This window comes from Cherax quadricarinatus, unplaced genomic scaffold (assembly GCF_038502225.1).
Source record: "Cherax quadricarinatus isolate ZL_2023a unplaced genomic scaffold, ASM3850222v1 Contig1539, whole genome shotgun sequence".
In the NCBI taxonomy this organism is placed as follows: Eukaryota; Metazoa; Arthropoda; class Malacostraca; order Decapoda; family Parastacidae; genus Cherax; species Cherax quadricarinatus.
The window spans coordinates 4,869-26,723 of NW_027196565.1; the positions used below are offsets into that span (position 1 = coordinate 4,869).

General features: G+C 41.6%; 1 protein-coding gene across 1 annotated transcript in view; it reads right to left on the minus strand.

Moving 5' to 3' along the window:
• Positions 1–8,990: 8,990 nt before the first annotated feature.
• Positions 8,991–21,855, minus strand: part of LOC128684877 (ubiquitin carboxyl-terminal hydrolase 8-like) — a gene marked incomplete at its 5' end in the record, with an annotated part of 72,259 nt that continues 59,394 nt past the window's right edge. Inside the window, 2 exon segments of the mRNA XM_053771199.2 lie at positions 8,991–10,059; positions 11,091–11,186. Coding sequence (XP_053627174.2) covers positions 9,861–10,059; positions 11,091–11,186 — 295 coding nt within the window.

A 21,855-nucleotide genomic window follows, 5' to 3' on the forward strand; every position in this document is an offset into this window, starting at 1 on the left:
CGCCTTTGAGGTGTCAAGTTCGCATAGCAGCTTCTTCACCTCCTCCTTGGTTATATGTACCTCATCCAGCACTTGCTGGTGTGCCCCCCTGTTCTGATTTCCTGGAGTCCTACTGGTTTCCACTGTAAATACCTCTTTAAATCTTGTGTTGAGCTCCTGACATACCTCTTGGTCGTTTCTTGTGAATTCCCCATCACCCTTCCTCAGTCTGATTACCTGGTCCTTGACTGTTGTTTTCCTCCTGATGTGGCTGTACAACAGCTTCAGGTCAGTCTTTACTTTTGATGCTGTGTCATTTTCACATTGTCTCTGAGCCTCCCTTCTTATCTGTGCATATTCGTTTCTGGCTCTTCGGCTGATTTCTTTATTTTCCTGAGTTCTCTGTCTTCTGTACCTTTTCCATTCTCTAGTACACCTAGTTTTTGCCTCCCTACACCTTTGGGTGAACCAAGGACTCGTTCTGTTCTTCCCATTATTTCTGTTTCCCTTGGGAACAAACCTCTCCTCTGCCTCCTTGCATTTTGTTGCTACATAGTCCATTTCTTGTACTGGTTTTCCTGTCAGTTCCCTCTCCCACTGAATGTCTTGAAGGAAGTTCCTCATGCCTGAGTAGTTCCCCCTTTTGTAGTTTGGTTTTTCCCAGCCTATTCCTGCTACTCTCTCCACTTGGAGCTCAACTATGTAGTCGAAGCACAGAACCACATGATCACTAGCTCCCAGGGGCCTTTCATACATGATACCCTCGATGTCCGAACTACTCATGGTGAATACAAGGTCCAGCCTTGCTGGTTCATCCTCTCCTCTCTCTCTGGTAGTGTCTCTAACATGTTGATGCATGAGGTTTTCCAGTACCACATCCATCATCTTGGCTCTCCATGTTTTGGGACCCCCATGGGGCTCCAGGTTTTCCCAGTCAATCTCCTTGTGATTGAAATCGCCCATAACTAGTAACTTTGCTCCCCCCATGTGTGCTCTCCTGGCCACCTCGGCTAGTGTGTCGATCATTGCTCTGTTGCTCTCATCCTATTCTTCTCTTGGCCTCCTGCAGTTCTGTGGTGGGTTGTACATTACTGCAATTATCACCTTATGTCCCTCAGACTGGATTGTTCCTACTAAGTAGTCCCTTTAGCCCGTGCCATCCATTCCTTCCATTTTCTCAAAATCCCACTGGTTTTTAATGAGCAGTGCAACTCTTCCTCCCCCTCTTTCCTGAGGATTTGGTATCCGGATGGAAAGATTGAATCTGTTATTCTGGTGAGTTTTGTTTGTGAGTGCTATTATGTCTGGGGATGTCTCTTTGATTCTTTCGTGCGACTCCTCATACTTGTTTGTTATTCCATCTGCATTTGTATACCACACCTTCAACTTCTTTTCTAAGACTGTGGTCTGGGAGGTATATTGGGGTTGGGGAAGTGGGAAACCTGGTAAGGAACTATGGGTTGTTGCTGTGGGGGTGGAGTTTGTAATGTAGTGGGTAGGGGCATTGGATGTGGCATGGGTGTTTTGATTGTGTTTGGTTGCACTGGGGTTGACCTGGTTGGGAGGCTTCTATAGGAAGTTGTGAGGGAGGCTGTATTTGATCTTCCTGGGTCTGGGATCTCCTGTCTGTCTTCTCCATCCCCTCTCTTTCCTCCTTTCGCCTTTGTACCATCTCTGTTTCTGCCTTTCTTCTTGTGTTCTGTCGCGGTCGAGATACACCTTCCTGTATGCCGGCATGTCCCTTAATCGTGCTTTCTCCTGCAGGATCCTGGTCCGAGTCGCTTCTGCCTTGAAGGTCACTTTCACTGGCCGGGTTCTTTTTTTTACAAACCCCCCTATTCTCCGAAAATTTTCCAGCTGGGTCATGTCGTCTTCTCCTATTGCTTTCATGATGCTTTCAATTGCTTTTTTATCCCCTTGTTTTCTTGCTTCATATGTTTCCCCTTCAACTTCCTGGAGCCCATACACAAAGACTGCCCTCATCCTTTCATTCTCCCACTGCGTATCCCTGTGTATCCCCTCATTTAATTTGGTTTCCTGCACTGCAGCTTTCCTTTCTTCAGTTTCACTGGCTAATGTACTTGGGCTAAGTGGCCTGTCATTTTCCCTTCTCGGCTTTCCTTGGGCTCTGTTGTCTGTTAGGGCCTCCACATAAAGCTTAGCTCTTTCATTTACTACAGTCTCCTCTGATAGCTTCCCCATGCAGTTGTGCCCCTTCTTTCCGTACAGTCCCCTTATTTGTGGCTGAGGTAGCAGTCTCTGTTGTCAATCCCAAAATGTTCTTTAGTTCTTTAGGCTGTTTCAGATTTTTCAGTTCCTCTTCTAAACTCTGTATCCTAGCCTCTGCTGATTTGACATGCACCTCCCACTTCCTGCTTTCCATATCTATCCTCTCTTCCATTCTCATGCTAAGTTCTTCTAGTTTCTTTTCCCATTCATCTCTTTTTATGAGCTCTGCTGCCTAATCTTCCTTTGCAGCTTCCTCCTCCTGTCCCTTGGTTTTTCTTGTTGCTCTCTGACAACCCATTTTTGTTTTATCCTGATTGCCTCAGAGTGGGAAACCTATTAGTTCTGTATGTTAGGTTAGTAGAACATAAGAAAGGAGGAACACTGCAACAGGCCTGTTGGCCCATACTAGGCAGGTCCTTTACAATTCATCCCATTAACAAACATTTGACCAACCCAACTTCCAATGCCACCCATTAAACAAGCTCCGATGTGCAAGTCCCACTCAAATCCAACCCCTCCCACTCATGCACTTATCCAACCTAAATTTGAAACTACCCAAAGTCCTAGCCTCAATAACCCAACTAGGTAGACTGTTCCACTCATCAACTACCCTATTTCCCAACCAATACTTTCCTATGTCCTTTCTAAATCTAAACTTATCTAATTTAAATTCATTACTGCGGGTTCTCTCTTTGAGAGATATCCTCAAGACCTTGTTAATATCCCCTTTATTAATACCTATCTTCCACTTATACACTTCGATCAGGTCTCCCCTCATTCTTCGTCTAACAAGTGAATGTAACTTAAGAGTCTTCAATCTTTCTTCATAAGGAAGATTTCTAATGCTATGTATTAATTTAGTCATCCTACGCTGAATGTTTTTTAACGAATTTATGTCCATTCTGTAATATGGAGACCAGAATTGAGCTGCATAATCTAGGTGAGGCCTTACTAATGATGAATAAAGCTGCAGTATGACCTCTGGACTTCTGTTGCTTACACTTCTTGATATAAATCCCAGTAATCTATTTGCCTTATTACGTACGCTTAGGCATTGCTGTCTTGGTTTAAGGTTGCTGCTTACCATAACCCCCAAGTCCTTTTCGCAATCTGTATGGCTAAGTTCTACATTATTTAACTTATAAGTGCTAGGGTTATGGACACTCCCGAGCTTCAGAACCTTGCATTTATCTACATTGAACTGCATCTGCCACTTTTCTGACCAAGAGTAGAGTTTGTCTAAATCCTCCTGAAGTTCCCTAACATCTACGTTTGAATCAATTATCCTACCTATCTTCGTGTCATCGGCGAATTTGCTCATATCACTAGTAATTCCTTCATCAAGATCATTGATATATATTATAAACAACAACGGGCCCAAAACTGATCCCTGTGGAATGCCACTTGTTACTGATCCCCACTCGGATTTAACCCCATTTATGGACACTCTCTGCTTCCTGTCTGTGAGCCATGATTCGATCCACGAGAGCACTCTTCCCCCAATGCCATGAGCTGCTACTTTCTTCAACAATTTTTGGTGTGGAACTCTATCAAATGCCTTACTAAAATCTAAGTAAATAATATCAAATTCTTTATCGTGGTCAACAGCCTCAAAAGCTTTACTGAAGAAAGTTAATAAATTAGTTAGACAAGACCGGCCTCTTGTGAATCCATGCTGAGTATCATTAATCAAGCTATGCTTATCGAGATGGCTTCTTATAATTTGAGCTATAATTGACTCTAGTAATTTGCCTACAATTGAGGTCAGGCTTATTGGGCGGTAATTTGACGGTAACAACTTGTCCCCTGTTTTAAAAATAGGAATTACGTTAGCCATCTTCCACAAATCAGACACTACACCTGTTTGAAGAGATAAATTAAAAATATTAGTTAATGGTTCACAGACTTCCATTTTGCATTCCTTTAGAACCCTTGAAAAAACCTCATCAGGACCCGGTGGACAAACCTCATCAGGACTCGGTGTAGAAACCTCATCAGGACCCGGTGGATAACCTCATCAGGACCCAGTGAAAAACCTCATCAGGACCCGGTGATTGTGTGTATGTCAGAGTGTGGGGGGGAGGTAGTGGAGGAACTGTGGCTATGTGGGGAGGGGGAGTGAGCGAGTGGGGGAGGGGAGGGTGAACGAGGGAGGGGAGGGATCAGGGGAAGAAGTGAGATGTCGGTGGTGAGGGGGGGGGGAGTATATGTGTGAGTCTGGATGTGTGTGTGTGTGTGTAATTTTGTGTGGAATTGTGTGGGTTTATTATGTACTGAAAGGTAGGTGGCTTGTGCGTTGTAATGTAGTCTCAGTGGTCCTTTGCTGCCCACAACTTCTTGTGACCTGACCCCCAACCTCCTGGGGCTTGACCGGCACGTACTTTGCCTGTGTGCGCGTGTGTGTGTGTGTGTGTGTGTATGGGTATGGGGGAGGTATGCGGGGAGATACTGTTAATACATACACGTAATTCTGGGTTATAAAAAGCGATAATTGCTACTAGGGTCTAAAGCTTCAATAAGTGTCTGCCCTTGTGTGTGTGTTAGGGAGGGATGGTTAGGGGGGGGGGTAGATCCATTATACCTCTGTTTTGTCTTTCCTAGAAATGCTACACTCTTCGCTTATTGTCCTTTCTGGATTTAAGTATCAATTATTGCTGTTATTATCCTATTCCTTGTTCACGTTTAGAGAGGACTTCCTAGCTTCCTAAGTGTTCTTACTACTAATAACTACTGTAATAGCTTGCAGGAGTGAGTGACCAGTATCTAACAGCGATGCAAGGCCAAGCCAAGCCTGCGACATGCAAACCACAATATAGGTGATACTTGTGCTGGCAACGGTCGTGCCAAGTTGCCAGATGCTGATGACGTAGTAGTTGTATGTAGCCTAAATCCCTATTTTGGAGATCCTTCATCCGTGATGATTATAACCACATGTGCTCATACATCCCTCGTTCCTCACGCGATTTCACTTTTCACTTAAGATAGTATACACTTCACATTATATACACTTCACTTTATATGTATAATGGCACACAACTTGTCGTGACGTCACTGCTTCAGGCCTACCGCTGCCTAGTAGACCAAAACGTTTGGATAATTTTGGATAATGGATAATTTCAGGCTTTCTCACGACTTTTTCTAACTAATAACTTTAGTTATCACTCGTATTATTGCTCACTGACAATATCACTACCACTGATTACTGTTAGCAGTCACTGCACCCTTAAAAACACTAGGATTCTCGGAGCCTTGTGTGCCCACGTCTGCACCCACGGACCCACGCGGTGTGTGTGTGTGTGTGTGTGATTGATTTGATTGACATTTTCATAGATATGTATTGCCATGGCTAGGGTTTTCCCCCCATATCTGGGTAGTGTTAGACTGAGTTAAGGTTTTGTTAGAGATGATAGCTCTTAAACTGTCACGTATAAACAGGTTCACCCAAGGGTTGTTCTTAGCACAATTTGTTCTTAATCACAACCAGTGGTGAACCCCCACCACTAGGAAATTTGGTAGTCTTATGCTGGCAAACCTTCAACTGGTATCTTTGTGTGCTTCCAAGTGGATCACATTCACATTGAATGGTTTTAGGTTCATGGTATCAAAAACCAGTTCTTACTACTATCACATGACCTGTTGTTCCTCAGTCTGCATTTACTTTGTCACCCATCCTGGCCTGCCAGAGAAAATTTCTTTCTCTGATTGTCAAATGTCTTGGAATACACATATCAAGGCTTTGTGCATGTTAAGCAACTGAATTTGCTAAAAAAAAAATAATAGCTTCATGTAGGAAATTTGAGTGCATAGTCCCTATTCCACCTTGGTCAAGCCACAAAGTTCAATCTAGATATATTAATGTATTACTTTCTCTCAATTCCTTCACATATGCACAAAGCCTTCTCTTTTGTTAGATTTTTAGTTTGTCCATAACTGTATGCAAAGTATAACATGGTGTCGTTGAATGATCATTGGCCTCTGCTGTTTATTTTCAGATGCCTTATCTACTTGATCCTTTGATTTGCAGGACACTAACATATGTAGCTAAAGCTGCCTTTTATTGGCATTCTTCAGTATCCCTTGCTTTATTGCATTTCTTTTTCCCTCTAAACACACCACCCTTCTACTTCACCCCATTTGGTACTTCATTATCCCACACTTGACATTCCAGTGATCTGATATGTTGATGTACATGGCAGTGAACTAGAAAGATTCTTGCTCATTCTGTGGTACAGAGTTATAATACCACCACCACCACCTGACTTTTCCAATCCCTTCACAAGGCATAAGAGTGCAATGGCATAGCTGATGATCCACATTAAGGACCAACAAGCTCTTTACTATGAAAATACCCAAGACTGGCTACCTTTCCACCACTGAGACTGAGTACTTTAGCCTTTGTACATGGACCCCACCCCTGCCCCCCATGCTTAATATTCATATCTCATGGACAGATGCCTAGCACCCATCTTAAACTAGGTACATAGTTGACAGTCCATCTTTTAATGGACTGATGTGCTGTATAGTCCTTGTGGCTTAGCGCTTCTTTTTGATTATAATAATAATGGACTGATGTTTATTAAATGGCTGTTTAATTTATCAACGCTGATGGCTTCAATCTTTCTAATCTTGTAAATGGTCTAAACCGTACCAAAACTTCGTCATAAGCTGCTCTCTCCCATGTACTTGAATTCTCTTCAAGGGGGGGCTCCTTGGTGCAGTGAAGAGGCATTTGGTCTGAAGAATTAACCTTTTGGTTTCCTTCCTCAGACTGAACCTAATTGCTCCCCAATCCTCCCTTTTCCCCTTTCCTCCCCCCCCTTCCCAACCCTCCCTTTTTCCTGTCCTGTTTGTAGTCTCTGGAATAGTCCTTTTTGCCATTACGGTTTCTAGGTAGGGGGAAGCGTGCCGGGGTTCATCCCGCTTCTGGGGGTTCCTTGGGAGTGTTTGCTGTGGAATCTGGAGGCACCCTGCTCTCTTCCCAGATTTCCAGGTGGGGGGCAGGGTGTCTTGCAGGTGACGGGTGTATCTCCAGAGGTTGTCATATGGTTCTGGGAGGTGGCAGCCGAAGGAGGTATGCTTTGTGGTGGGTATCAGACCGCCCTCTCTTCTGTCCACTGAGGTGGCTCGGTAGATGTGAGGTGGCTATCCTGGAGCACTAGTTTACTGGCGTGAAGGGTAGGGTACGGCATGGGTTCCATTCAGCTTTGAGCCATGTAGCTAGGAAAACAGTTTTCTGTTGGGTTCCTGGACACAATGTGAGGTTTGTTGGGTCCCTATTTCGGTTCTTCACTTTCTTGTGGATTGTCCAGTTTACCAGCGAGCTCAGGATTTACCTCTGCTGCCCTACCACTCTTACTGTATCTTCCCTTCTTGCAGACAGCTGTGCCTTTGACTTACAATCACTTTTTTGTCAGCAACTGCCTTTCTATAGAAACTTTGACACAGCCCCTAACGTTCCTTCCAGCCCTTTTCTCCCCTCGCTTCTGATCCCTTCACCTGTCTATAACCCCGGCACTATCAGCCCCGCAGAGCTGTACGACCCTTGTCGGTTTAGCGCTTTATGATTATAATATGTGCTTTAAATGAAACTGGTTGATTGCACCAATTGGTGCAATCAATTCTTCCATGAAGTGCTCTATAACCCATATGGGTTTCCTTTTTATATAAAAAAATATTAGACTAAGCACTAAATGCAGAAGGGTCTATTTGTATAAAACTTCTTAATTAACCATAGTACTATTTATTTATACAGTACTTTTTAAGACAATGAGCTTATCTTAAACTGAGCCTAAAAGAAAGTAACCTCTCAAAGGAGGTTCTTTGATGCTAATGATGGGCTGCTGTATAGCCCTTGTGGCTTAGCGCTTCTTTTTTTTTTTATTATAATAATGATGGGCTCTTGATGCAAAAACCCCTTTAAGGTAGGTTTATTTGAAGGAGCTAATCCTACAGGGGTCAATTAATACCAGAGAATGGGTAGGCATTTGGGCTTGATGAAAAATGTATCCAATTTCTTGGATTGAGAGCCCCTCACCAGCATCAAGGCACATCCCTTGATTAAGGAACCTTCATGTTGGAGGGCTCTTTATGCAAGTGGAGCTAGCTTCTCCACAGATTGCCTCCTATTATCTAGGTGCTGTTTGGCCCCTATAGGTTTAGCACTCCCACTATGAATTCTTTCTTGGATCAAACCTGATTACCTCCCTCTTCATCAGGCACTATGACCCATACAGGGTTTACCTCTTTCCCTAATATATAAATGTAACAATTATAGACTTTTGCTGCTTCAACTGCAGTCATTTACACAGCCTAAGAGGGAGTTGTGATTTGGCCCCTGCAAACAGAATTAAGCAAGATCAGATTGAGTTTTTAAAATGGTAATTTTCACATGTCCTTGGATGAAAAAAGAAAAAAAAACTGATGCCTCTCACTGGTATCAATGTCATATGGTGATATACTCAAGAAAATGCATTAGAAATAACTGACATAGCCTCAACATCATGACACTTAAATAAATGCAGGGCTGTATTAAGCCAACATGATACAGTGGATAACACTTGCCTGCCATAGGTTCGATTATAATCGAAGCACTAAACCCTTAAGTCATACAGCACGAGTTCGAACCCTGGATTCAGTCTCATTAGATACTCCCCCTCACAGGCAATTAAAATATTTTTGCTGTATAAGAGCAGTCTTATTTTTTACTACAAACCAGAACAAATCTTAGGTAAACAACCCCCTCAAGGAAGGTTCCTTGATGTTGGTGAGGGGCTCTTGATTTAGGGAATTGGATCTGTGCTCCAGTTCCCCGAATTAAGCCTGAATGCCTTCCACGTCCCCCCCCAGGCGCTGTATAATCCTCCGAGTTTAGCGCTTCCCCCTTGATCAAATAATAATAATAATTAGGTAAATACCCTTCACACCAGAGAAAAGCCCTGGATCAAACCAAGTTCTCTCCCATTCCCTGGTACTATTACCCCTACAGGTTTAGTAATTCCCCATTAATGTATTTTAGATAGTCTTTAGTTTACTGTATCTTTGATTTCAAGAGGCTTTCTTACTGACCCTTCAATAGGGAGGGAGATGCCTTTGTCAAATGAGGGCTCTTTATCCAGGGGATTGAAACCTGCAATTTGAAAATGGCTAAAGAGGTAGGACTCAAACCCATGGCAGGTGAGTTTTAGAACTTGCCTACCATTGGTTCAAGTCTCACTTGTTCTCTGATTTAGACCAAGAGTTATCTGAGATAAGACATTGAAGTTTGTTCTGTAGTTTAGTAGAATGAATTTGCAGAAAAGGCGAGTAGTGTCAAAAGCAATGGTAGTGAGGAGGTTACAGAAATCTTGCATTCTTCACTCTCAATCAACTTGCTCTCTTTTCTTCTCTTCCACAAGATCTCTGTAACCTCACTACCATTGCTTTTGTCACTGCTTGCCTTAATTTGCAAGTTCGTTCTGATTTGTTTGCTATCGTGTTACATCCATTCTCACTTCCTCTCACTTATTTTCTCTCTTCCCTTGGGTCAAATCTATACCATTACCCTAGGTGCTATAAAATCCTCTTAAGGGTTTAGTGCCTCTCCATGAAAACATTCTTTGTAGTGCAGAAAACAAGAACTCTTGTCATAGTGTGAATTCCCTGGAGTGTTGGTGTCACTTCATCTGCGTGTAGACAAGTATGTGTGCCGTAGCCAGCTGCAGGATGGTGTCGAGGTCTGTGCTGCTGACTAAGTCATCGTCGAAGAAGTGCCAACCATCACTGCCATTCCGGTGGCTCCTACAGTAGGCAGTGTAGTGGCCAGCAGTCATGGTGCCCTTATGTCTCACCACACTACACACCTCATAGCATGGACTGTGACACAAAGATTATTATTATATTTAGGAAGCACCAAATATAATAGCACATGGGAAATGGAAGGCAGATTCGATACAAGGAATGAGGACCATTTTCTTAGATCAAGAGCCCCTAACCAGCATCAAGGAACCTCCTGTGAGGAGAGGGATATTGAGAAAGAAGAAACTGATACTACATTCTTAGAAAAGCAGAAAATCTATTGTAAATCATACAGTGAGGGGAAACAGGAGGTAATCGGGTTTGATCCAAGGAAGGGGAGGACAGGTTAATTTCCTTGGATCAATGGAAGAAACATCAGCTGAACATCATGGTAGTGATGAGGATACCTCATGCTTTTACCTTGTTTACTTGATGTTATTTTCCTTAAGGGGGAAAGGATGCCTTAATGCCATTGATGGCTCTGGATCCAAGGAACTGGAGCCACTCTGGATAAAACCTAATTGCCTCCTCTGCCTCAGGTTCTGTATGACTTTTACATAAAATTCTTGATAAGAATTCAACAAAATGTAAAGAGTAATTTTAAAACTATTATTTTCAAAGATGTAAAATATACTGTATATTGATTTCTCTAAAGCATCTTTTTGTTTTTACCTAATAAAATGTACAATTTTTGAAAATTACTTTTACATAGTTATTTTGTGCACTTTTGAGTTTGGTTGGTTGGCTAACTGGGCTTAAAGTGTATCAACTGCACAAGGGTCATTAAGGCTACATGTCATTTGTTCACCACCAGTCAAGAATATTTCAATTGCTAAGCTGTATAGTCCTTGTGGCTTAGCGCTTCTTATTTTATTATAATAATAATTGCTAAAATAGATATTAAACTCAAAAGTATACTGTATTTTTAAGGTGATATAATTCGTGCTATTTATAAAAACATTGCTGAGTAGCCCATATGAGTTGGGTACTCGAATATGAATATAACAATATTATGATTGTGCTAAAGAGTATTAAATCAATATTTTATCACAATTATTTAGAAGAGACAGGAAGCTTTAGAGAAGACAGTGAGATCTAGTCAGTCTTACCTCGTGCTGCCAAGTTTCATGTGTTCTTTTAGAGAGAGATCCTCTGCAGGGAAAAGCACCTGTGTCTTCTTTCCCTTGGGACCCTGGCTGCTGTACCTGTTGAAGGAGGAAGTGAAGATGGCACAAGTCGAAATCCTTTTTTTTTTTTTTTTTTTTTTTTTTTTAACACGTCAACCGTCTCCTACAGGTAGGGTGACCTATCCCCCCCCCCCAAAAAAAAAGAAACACTTTCACCATCATTCATACATAATCACTGTCTTTGCAGTGGTGCCCAGATATGACACTTCAGATGTCACTCCAAACAGCCAGGCATTGTACTTCCCACCTCCAGGACCCAAGTCTGGGTAATTGGTTTCCCTGAATCCCTTCACAAAATATTACCCTGCTCACACTCCCTTTTTCACCTAAAAGAGGCTGACTAGTAGTAGTAGTAGTAGTAATAACTAAATCTCTTGCAACATATTTTTTAAACCATTTGTAGGCTCCCAGCCATGCTGCAATTACTTTCATTTTTTTTTTTAACAAGTCTGCCGTCTCCCACCAAGGCAGGGTGACCCAAAAAGAAAGGAAATCCCCAAAAAGAAAATACTTTCATCATTCAACATTTTCACCTTACTCACACATAATCACTGTTTTTGCACAGGTGCTCAGAACACAACAGTTTAGAAGTATATACGTATAAAGATACACAACATATTCTTCCAAACTGCCAATATCCCAAACCCCTCCTTTAAAGTGCAGGCATTGTACAGTAGACCCCCGGTATACGATATTAATCCGTTCCTGAGAGCTCATCGTATGCCAAAATTATCGGAAGGCAAATTAAATTTCCCCATAAGAAATAATGGAAATCAAATTAATTCGTGCAAGACATCCAAAAGTATACTATGAAAAAAAAAGTTTTACCACATGAAATATTAAGTTTAATGCACACAAACTGAAGAAGACATGCACAGTTAGTAGTACTCTACTAACAATAGAATACATGACACTTACCTTTAATGAAGATCTGGTGATGATTGATGGGATGGGAGGAGGGGAGAGTGTCGAAGGGGAATCCCCTTCCAATAGGACTTGAGGTAGCAAGTCCTTTTCCAGGGTTACTTCCCTTCTTTTAATGCCACTAGGACCAGCTTGAGAGTCACTGGACTTCTGTCCCACAACAAATCTGTCCATAGAGGTCTGTACCTCCCATTCCTTTAAAATTTGTCTAAAATGGGCCACAACATTGTCATTGTAATAGTCACCAGCACGGCTTGCAATAGCTGTGTTAGGGTGATTTCCATCCATAAAGGTTTGCAGTTCAACCCACTTTGCACACATTTCCTTAATTTTTGAAGTAGGCACAATGGATTCCACAACTGGCATAGGCTTCTCAGGGTTAGCCCCAAACCCTTCAAAATCTTTCGTAATTTCCATACAAACTCTCACCCTTTTTACCACAGGGTTGGCAAAGAAGCTTTCTTGGGGCCCATGGTGACTTATTTTGCAGAAACAAGCACCAAAAACACTGTGATAATATGGAATGTACCGAATGTATGCTTAGATGTGAGCACACTGGCTGCCTTGTAAACACTGGCACGCACGGGGCAGTTCAGGCCACACATGGACGCATCCCGGACGAATCTCGTGTGGCGGGTTTTTTAACGAGTGGCGAGGCAAAATTTTTGCATTAAAATGTATCGTATACCGGATTTAATGTATACCGATGTCATCGTATGCCAGGAAGTCCAAGCCCCTCACCCACACAACCTCCTTTACCCCCCCCTCCAACCTTTTCAAGGACGACCCCTACCCCGCCTTCCTTCCCCTACAGATTTATACTCTTTCCATGTCATTCTATTTGATCCATTCTCTCTAAATGGCCAAACCACCTCAACAGCCCCTCTTCAGCCCTCTGACTAATACTTTTATTTACTCCACACCTTCTCCTAATTTCCACACTCCGAATTTTCTGCATAATATTTACACCACACACTGCCCTTAGACAGGACATCACTGCCTCCAACGGCCTCCTCGCTGCAGCATTTACAACCCAAGCTTCACTATACTTACTATACTTTCATATATTCCCTTCTTTGCCTCCATTGATAACATTTTTTGTCTCCACATATACCTCAATGCACCACTCACCTTTTTTCCCTCATCAATTCTTTGATTAACCTCATCCTTCATAAATCCATCCGCTGACATGTCAACTCCCAGGTATCTGAAAACATTCACTTCTTCCATACTACTCCTCCCCAATTTGATATCCAATTTTTCTTTATCTAAATCATTTGATACCCTCATCACCTTACTCCTTTCTATGTTCACTTTCAACTTTCTACCTTCACACACACTCCCAAACTCATCCACTAACCTTTGCAATTTTTCTTTAGAATCTCCCATGAGCACAGTATCATCAGCAAAAAGCAACTGTGTCACTTCCCATTTTGTATTTGATTCCCCATAATTTAATCCCACCCCTCTCCCGAACACCCTAGCTAGCATTTACTTCTTTTACAACCCCATCTATAAATATATTAAACAACCATGGTGACATTACACATCCCTGTCTAAGACCTACTTTTACCGGGAAGTAGTCTCCCTCTCTTCTACACGCCCTAACCTGAGCCTCACTATCCTCATAAAAACTCTTTACAGCATTTAATAACTTACCACCTATTCCATATACGTACTTGCAACATCTGCCACATTGCACCCCTATCCACTATCATATGCCTTTTCTAAATCCATAAATGCAATAAAAACTTCCCTACCTTTATCTAAATACTGTTCACATATATGCTTCAATGTAAACACTTGATCTACACATCCCCTACCCACTCTGAAACCTCCTTGCTCATCCGCAATCCTACATTCTGTCTTACCTCTAATTCTTTCAATTATAACCCTACCATACACTTTTCCTGGTATAATCAGTAAACTTATTCCTCTATAATTTTTACAATCTCTTTTGTCCCCCTTCCCTTTATATAAAGGGACTATACATGCTCTCTGCCAATCCCTAGGTACCTTCCCCTCTTTCATACATTTATTAAACAAAAATACCAACCACTCCAACACTATATCTCCCCCTGCTTTTAACATTTCTGTCATGATCCCATCAGTTCCAGCTGCTCTACCCCCTTTTATTCTACGTAATGCCTCACGCACCTCCCCCACACTCGCATCCTGTTCTTCTTCACTCCTAAAAAATGGTATACCTCCCTGGCCAGTGCATGGAATTACCGCTTCCCTTTCTTCGTCGACATTTAAAAGTTCCTCAAAATATTCTCGCCATCTACCCAAAACCTCCATCTCCCCATCTACTAACTCCCCTACTCTGTTTTTAACTTACAAATCCATTCGTTCTCTAGACTTTCTTAACTTGTTTAACTCACTCCAAAATTTTTTCTTATTTTCATTAAAATTCCTTGACAGTGCCTTGCCCACTCTATCATCTGCTCTACTTTTGCACCCCTCAAGGAAGGTTCCTTGATGTTGGTGAGGGGCTCTTGATTTAGGGAATTGGATCTGTGCTCCAGTTCCCCGAATTAAGCCTGAATGCCTTCCACATCCCCCCCCAGGCACTGTATAATCCTCCAGGTTTAGCGCTTCCCCCTTGATTATAATAATAATAATAATAATCTACTTTTGCACTCTCTCACCACTCTCTTCACCTTTCTTTTACTCTCCATATACTCTACTCTTCTTATAACACTTCTGCTTTGTAAAATCCTCTCATAAGCTACCTTTTTCTCTTTTATCACACCCTTTACTTCATCATTCCACCAATCACTCCTCATTCCTCCTGCACCCACTCTCCTATAACCACAAACTTCTGCCCCACATTCTAATACTGTATTTTTAAAACTATTCCAACCCTTTTCAACCCCCCCACTACTCATAATTGCACCAGCCCACCTTTCTGCCAATAGGTGCTTATATCTCACCCGAACTTCCTCCTCCCTTAGTTTATACACTTTCACCTCCCTCTTGCTTGTTGTTGCCATTTTCCTCTTTTTCCCACCTACCCCTTACTCTAACTGTAGCTACAAATAAATAATGATCCAATATATCAGTTGCCCCTCTATAAACGTGTACATCCTGGAGCCTACCCATCAACCTTTTATCCACCAATACATAATCTAACAAACTACTTTCATTACGTGCTATATCATACCTTGTATATTTATTTATCCTCTTCTTCATAAAATATGTATTACTTATTACCAAACCTCTTTCTACACATAACTCAATTAAAGGCTCCCCATTTTCATTTACCCCTGGCACCCCAAAATTACCTACTACTCCCTCTACAACATTTTTGCCAACTTTAGCATTGAAATCACCAACCACCATTACTCTCACACTTGGTTCAAAACTCCCCACGCATTCACTCAACATTCCCCAAAATCTCTCTCTCTCCTCTACACTTCTCTCTTCTCCAGGTGCATACATGCTTACTATAACCCACTTTTCACATCCAACCTTTATTTTACTCCACATAATCCTTGAATTAATACATTTGTAGTCCCTCTTTTCCTGCCATAACTTATCCTTCAACATTATTGCTACTCCTTCTTTAGCTCTAACTCTATTTGAAACCCCTGACCTAATCCCATTTATTCCTCTCCACTGAAACTCTCCCACCCCCTTCAACTTTGTTTCACTTAAAGCCAAGACATCCAGCTTCTTCTCATTCATAACATCCACAATCATCTCTTTCTTATCATTTGCACAACATCCACACATATTCAGACTTCCCACTTTGACAATTTTCTTCTTATTCTTTTTAGTAATTTTTACAGGAAAAGGGGTTACTAGCTCACTGTTCCCGGCATTTTAGTTGACTTTTACAACACGCATGGCTTACGGAGGAAAGATTCTTATTCCACTTCCCCATGGATATACAGTGGACCCCCGGTTAACGATTTTAATCCGTGCAAGAGGGCTCATCGTTATGCGAAATAATCGTTATGCGAATGAATTTTCCCCATAAGAAATAATGGAAATCAAATTAATCCGTGCAAGACGCCCAAAAGTATGAAAAAAATTTTTTTTTACCACATGAAATGTTAATTTTAATACACACAAACTGAAAAAGGCATGCACAATTAAATGACACTTACTTTTATTGAAGATCTGGTGATGATTGATGGGATGGGAGGAGGGGAGAGCATTATCTTCTTACTGTTTAGAAGGGGAATCCCCTTCCATTACGACTTGAGGTAGCAAGTCCTTTTCCGGGGTTACTTCCCTTCTTCTTTTAATGCCACTAGGACCAGCTTGAGAGTCACTGGACCTCTGTCGCACAACAAATCTGTCCATAGAGCTCTGTACCTCCCGTTCCTTTACGATTTGTCTAAAATGGGCCACAACATTGTCATTGAAATAGTCACCAGCACGGCTTGCAACAGCTGTGTCAGGGTGATTTTCATCTATAAAGGTTTGCAGTTCAACCCACTGTGCACACATTTCCTTAATCTTTGAAGTAGGCACAATGGATTCCACAACTGGCATAGGCTTCTCAGGGTTAGCCCCAAACCCTTCAAAATCTTTCTTAATTTCCATACTAATTCTCACCCTTTTTACCACAGGGTTGGCACTAGAAGCTTTCTTGGGGCCCATGGTCACTTATTTTCCAGAAACAGCACCGAAAACACTGTAATAATACGAAATATTCCGAGTGTATGCTTGGATGTTACCGCGGAGGCTGGCTGGTAAACAATGGGACGGCCGGCACATGTGAGGCTGGCTGAGGGCACATTGGACGCGTCTCGGACGAAAATCGGTAAGCGGGTTTTTAATCGGTATGCGCGGCAAAAATTTTGCGATAAAAGTAATCGGTATGCGGAAAAATCGCTATGTGATGCCATCGTTATGCGGGGGTCCACTGTAAAAGGAAAAGTAATAAGACCAAGAACTATTAAGATAAAATCAAAGAAAACTCAGATGAGTGTGTATAAATAAACATGTACATGTATGTGCAGTGTGACCTAAGTGTAAGTAGAAGTAGCAAGACGTACCTGTAATCTTGCATATTTATGAGACACAAAAGACACCAGCAATCCTACAATCATGCAAAACAATTATATTGTTTTGTTGATATTCAGTAGTAAAGTTCGACTTACGACCGGTTTCTCGGAACCGAACTCGGTCGTAAGTCGGATGGTAGGTGTATATATATATATATATATATATATATATATATATATATATATATATATATATGGGCTAGTAACCCCTTCTCCTGTATACAATTACTAAAAAAGAGAAGAAGAAAAACTTTATAAAACTGGGTTGCTTAAATGTGCGTGGATGTAGTGCGGATGACAAGAAACAGATGATTGCTGATGTTATGAATGAAAAGAAGTTGGATGTCCTGGCCCTAAGCGAAACAAAGCTGAAGGGGGTAGGAGAGTTTCAGTGGGGGGAAATAAATGGGATTAAATCTGGAGTATCTGAGAGAGTTAGAGCAAAGGAAGGGGTAGCAGTAATGTTAAATGATCAGTTATGGAAGGAGAAAAGAGAATATGAATGTGTAAATTCAAGAATTATGTGGATTAAAGTAAAGGTTGGATGCGAGAAGTGGGTCATAATAAGCGTGTATGCACCTGGAGAAGAGAGGAATGCAGAGGAGAGAGAGAGATTTTGGGAGATGTTAAGTGAATGTATAGGAGCATTTGAACCAAGTGAGAGAGTAATTGTGGTAGGGGACTTGAATGCTAAAGTAGGAGAAACTTTTAGAGAGGGTGTGGTAGGTAAGTTTGGGGTGCCAGGTGTAAATGATAATGGGAGCCCTTTGATTGAACTTTGTATAGAAAGGGGTTTAGTTATAGGTAATACATATTTTAAGAAAAAGAGGATAAATAAGTATACACGATATGATGTAGGGCGAAATGACAGTAGTTTGTTGGATTATGTATTGGTAGATAAAAGACTGTTGAGTAGACTTCAGGATGTACATGTTTATAGAGGGGCCACAGATATATCAGATCACTTTCTAGTTGTAGCTACACTGAGAGTAAAAGGTAGATGGGATACAAGGAGAATAGAAGCATCAGGGAAGAGAGAGGTGAAGGTTTATAAACTAAAAGAGGAGGCAGTTAGGGTAAGATATAAACAGCTATTGGAGGATAGATGGGCTAATGAGAGCATAGGCAATGGGGTCGAAGAGGTATGGGGTAGGTTTAAAAATGTAGTGTTAGAGTGCTCAGCAGAAGTTTGTGGTTACAGGAAAGTGGGTGCAGGAGGGAAGAGGAGCGATTGGTGGAATGATGATGTAAAGAGAGTAGTAAGGGAGAAAAAGTTAGCATATGAGAAGTTTTTACAAAGTAGAAGTGATGCAAGGAGGGAAGAGTATATGGAGAAAAAGAGAGAAGTTAAGAGAGTGGTGAAGCAATGTAAAAAGAGAGCAAATGAGAGAGTGGGTGAGATGTTATCAACAAATTTTGTTGAAAATAAGAAAAAGTTTTGGAGTGAGATTAACAAGTTAAGAAAGCCTAGAGAACAAATGGATTTGTCAGTTAAAAATAGGAGAGGAGAGTTATTAAATGGAGAGTTAGAGGTATTGGGAAGATGGAAGGAATATTTTGAGGAATTGTTAAATGTTGATGAAGATAGGGAAGCTGTGATTTCGTGTATAGGGCAAGGAGGAATAACATCTTGTAGGAGTGAGGAAGAGCCAGTTGTGAGTGTGGGGGAAGTTCGTGAGGCAGTAGGTAAAATGAAAGGGGGTAAGGCAGCCGGGATTGATGGGATAAAGATAGAAATGTTAAAAGCAGGTGGGGATATAGTTTTGGAGTGGTTGGTGCAATTATTTAATAAATGTATGGAAGAGGGTAAGGTACCTAGGGATTGGCAGAGAGCATGCATAGTTCCTTTGTATAAAGGCAAAGGGGATAAAAGAGAGTGCAAAAATTATAGGGGGATAAGTCTGTTGAGTGTACCTGGTAAAGTGTATGGTAGAGTTATAATTGAAAGAATTAAGAGTAAGACGGAGAATAGGATAGCAGATGAACAAGGAGGCTTTAGGAAAGGTAGGGGGTGTGTGGACCAGGTGTTTACAGTGAAACATATAAGTGAACAGTATTTGGATAAGGCTAAAGAGGTGTTTGTGGCATTTATGGATTTGGAAAAGGCGTATGACAGGGTGGATAGGGGGGCAATGTGGCAGATGTTGCAAGTGTATGGTGTAGGAGGTAGGTTACTGAAAGCAGTGAAGAGTTTTTACGAGGATAGTGAGGCTCAAGTTAGAGTATGTAGGAAAGAGGGAAATTTTTTCCCAGTAAAAGTAGGCCTTAGACAAGGATGTGTGATGTCACCGTGGTTGTTTAATATATTTATAGATGGGGTTGTAAGAGAAGTAAATGCGAGGGTCTTGGCAAGAGGCGTGGAGTTAAAAGATAAAGAATCACACACAAAGTGGGAGTTGTCACAGCTGCTCTTTGCTGATGACACTGTGCTCTTGGGAGATTCTGAAGAGAAGTTGCAGAGATTGGTGGATGAATTTGGTAGGGTGTGCAAAAGAAGGAAATTAAAGGTGAATACAGGAAAGAGTAAGGTTATGAGGATAACAAAAAGATTAGGTGATGAAAGATTGAATATCAGATTGGAGGGAGAGAGTATGGAGGAGGTGAACGTATTCAGATATTTGGGAGTGGACGTGTCAGCGGATGGGTCTATGAAAGATGAGGTGAATCATAGAATTGATGAGGGAAAAAGAGTGAGTGGTGCACTTAGGAGTCTGTGGAGACAAAGAACTTTGTCCTTGGAGGCAAAGAGGGGAATGTATGAGAGTATAGTTTTACCAACGCTCTTATATGGGTGTGAAGCGTGGGTGATGAATGTTGCAGCGAGGAGAAGGCTGGAGGCAGTGGAGATGTCATGTCTGAGGGCAATGTGTGGTGTGAATATAATGCAGAGAATTCGTAGTTTGGAAGTTAGGAGGAGGTGCGGGATTACCAAAACTGTTGTCCAGAGGGCTGAGGAAGGGTTGTTGAGGTGGTTCGGACATGTAGAGAGAATGGAGCGAAACAGAATGACTTCAAGAGTGTATCAGTCTGTAGTGGAAGGAAGGCGGGGTAGGGGTCGGCCTAGGAAGGGTTGGAGGGAGGGGGTAAAGGAGGTTTTGTGTGCGAGGGGCTTGGACTTCCAGCAGGCATGCGTGAGCGTGTTTGATAGGAGTGAATGGAGACAAATGGTTTTTAATACTTGACGCGCTGTTGGAGTGTGAGCAAAGTAACATTTATGAAGGGATTCAGGGAAACCGGCAGGCCGGACTTGAGTCCTGGAGATGGGAAGTACAGTGCCTGCACTCTGAAGGAGGGGTGTTAATGTTGCAGTTTAAAAACTGTAGTGTAAAGCACCCTTCTGGCAAGACAGTGATGGAGTGAATGATGGTGAAAGTTTTTCTTTTTCGGGCCACCCTGCCTTGGTGGGAATCGGCCGGTGTGATAATATATATAATATAAAATATATATATATATATATATATATATATATATATATATATATAATATATATATATATATATATATATATATATATATATATATATATTTTAGAGTGGGTAGGGGATGTGTAGATCAGGTGTTTACATTGAAGCATATATGTGAACAGTATTTAGATAAAGATAGGGAAGTTTTTATTGCATTTATGGATTTAGAAAAGGCATATGATAGAGTGGATAGAGGAGCAATGTGGCAGATGTTGCAAGTATATGGAATAGGTGGTAAGTTATTAAATGCTGTAAAGAGTTTTTATGAGGATAGTGAGGCTCAGGTTAGGGTGTGTAGAAGAGAGGGAGACTACTTCCCGGTAAAAGTAGGTCTTAGACAGGGATGTGTAATGTCACCAGGGTTGTTTAATATATTTATAGATGGGGTTGTAAAGGAAGTAAATGCTAGGGTGTTTGGGAGAGGGGTGGGATTAAATTATGGGGAATCAATTTCAAAATGGGAATTGACACAGTTACTTTTTGCTGATGATACTGTGCTTATGGGAGATTCTAAAGAAAAATTGCAAAGGTTAGTGGATGAGTTTGGGAATGTGTGTAAAGGTAGAAAGTTGAAAGTGAACATAGAAAAGAGTAAGGTGATGAGGGTGTCAAATGATTTAGATAAAGAAAAATTGGATATAAAATTGGGGAGGAGGAGTATGGAAGAAGTGAATGTTTTCAGATACTTGGGAGTTGACGTGTCGGCGGATGGATTTATGAAGGATGAGGTTAATCATAGAATTGATGAGGGAAAAAAGGTGAGTGGTGCGTTGAGGCATATGTGGAGTCAAAAAACGTTATCTCTGGAGGCAAAGAAGGGAATGTATGAAAGTATAGTAGTACCAACACTCTTATATGGGTGTGAAGCTTGGGTGGTAAATGCAGCAGCGAGGAGACGGTTGGAGGCAGTGGAGATGTCCTGTTTAAGGGCAATGTGTGGTGTAAATATTATGCAGAAAATTCGGAGTGTGGAAATTAGGAGAAGGTGTGGAGTTAATAAAAGTATTAGTCAGAGGGCAGAAGAGGGGTTGTTGAGGTGGTTTGGTCATTTAGAGAGAATGGATCAAAGTAGAATGACATGGAAAGCATATAAATCTATAGGGGAAGGAAGGCGGGGTAGGGGTCGTCCTCGAAAGGGTTGGAGAGAGGGGGTAAAGGAGGTTTTGTGGGTAAGGGGCTTGGACTTCCAGCAAGCGTGCGTGAGCGTGTTAGATAGGAGTGAATGGAGACGAATGGTACTTGGGACCTGACGATCTGTTGGAGTGTGAGCAGGGTAAT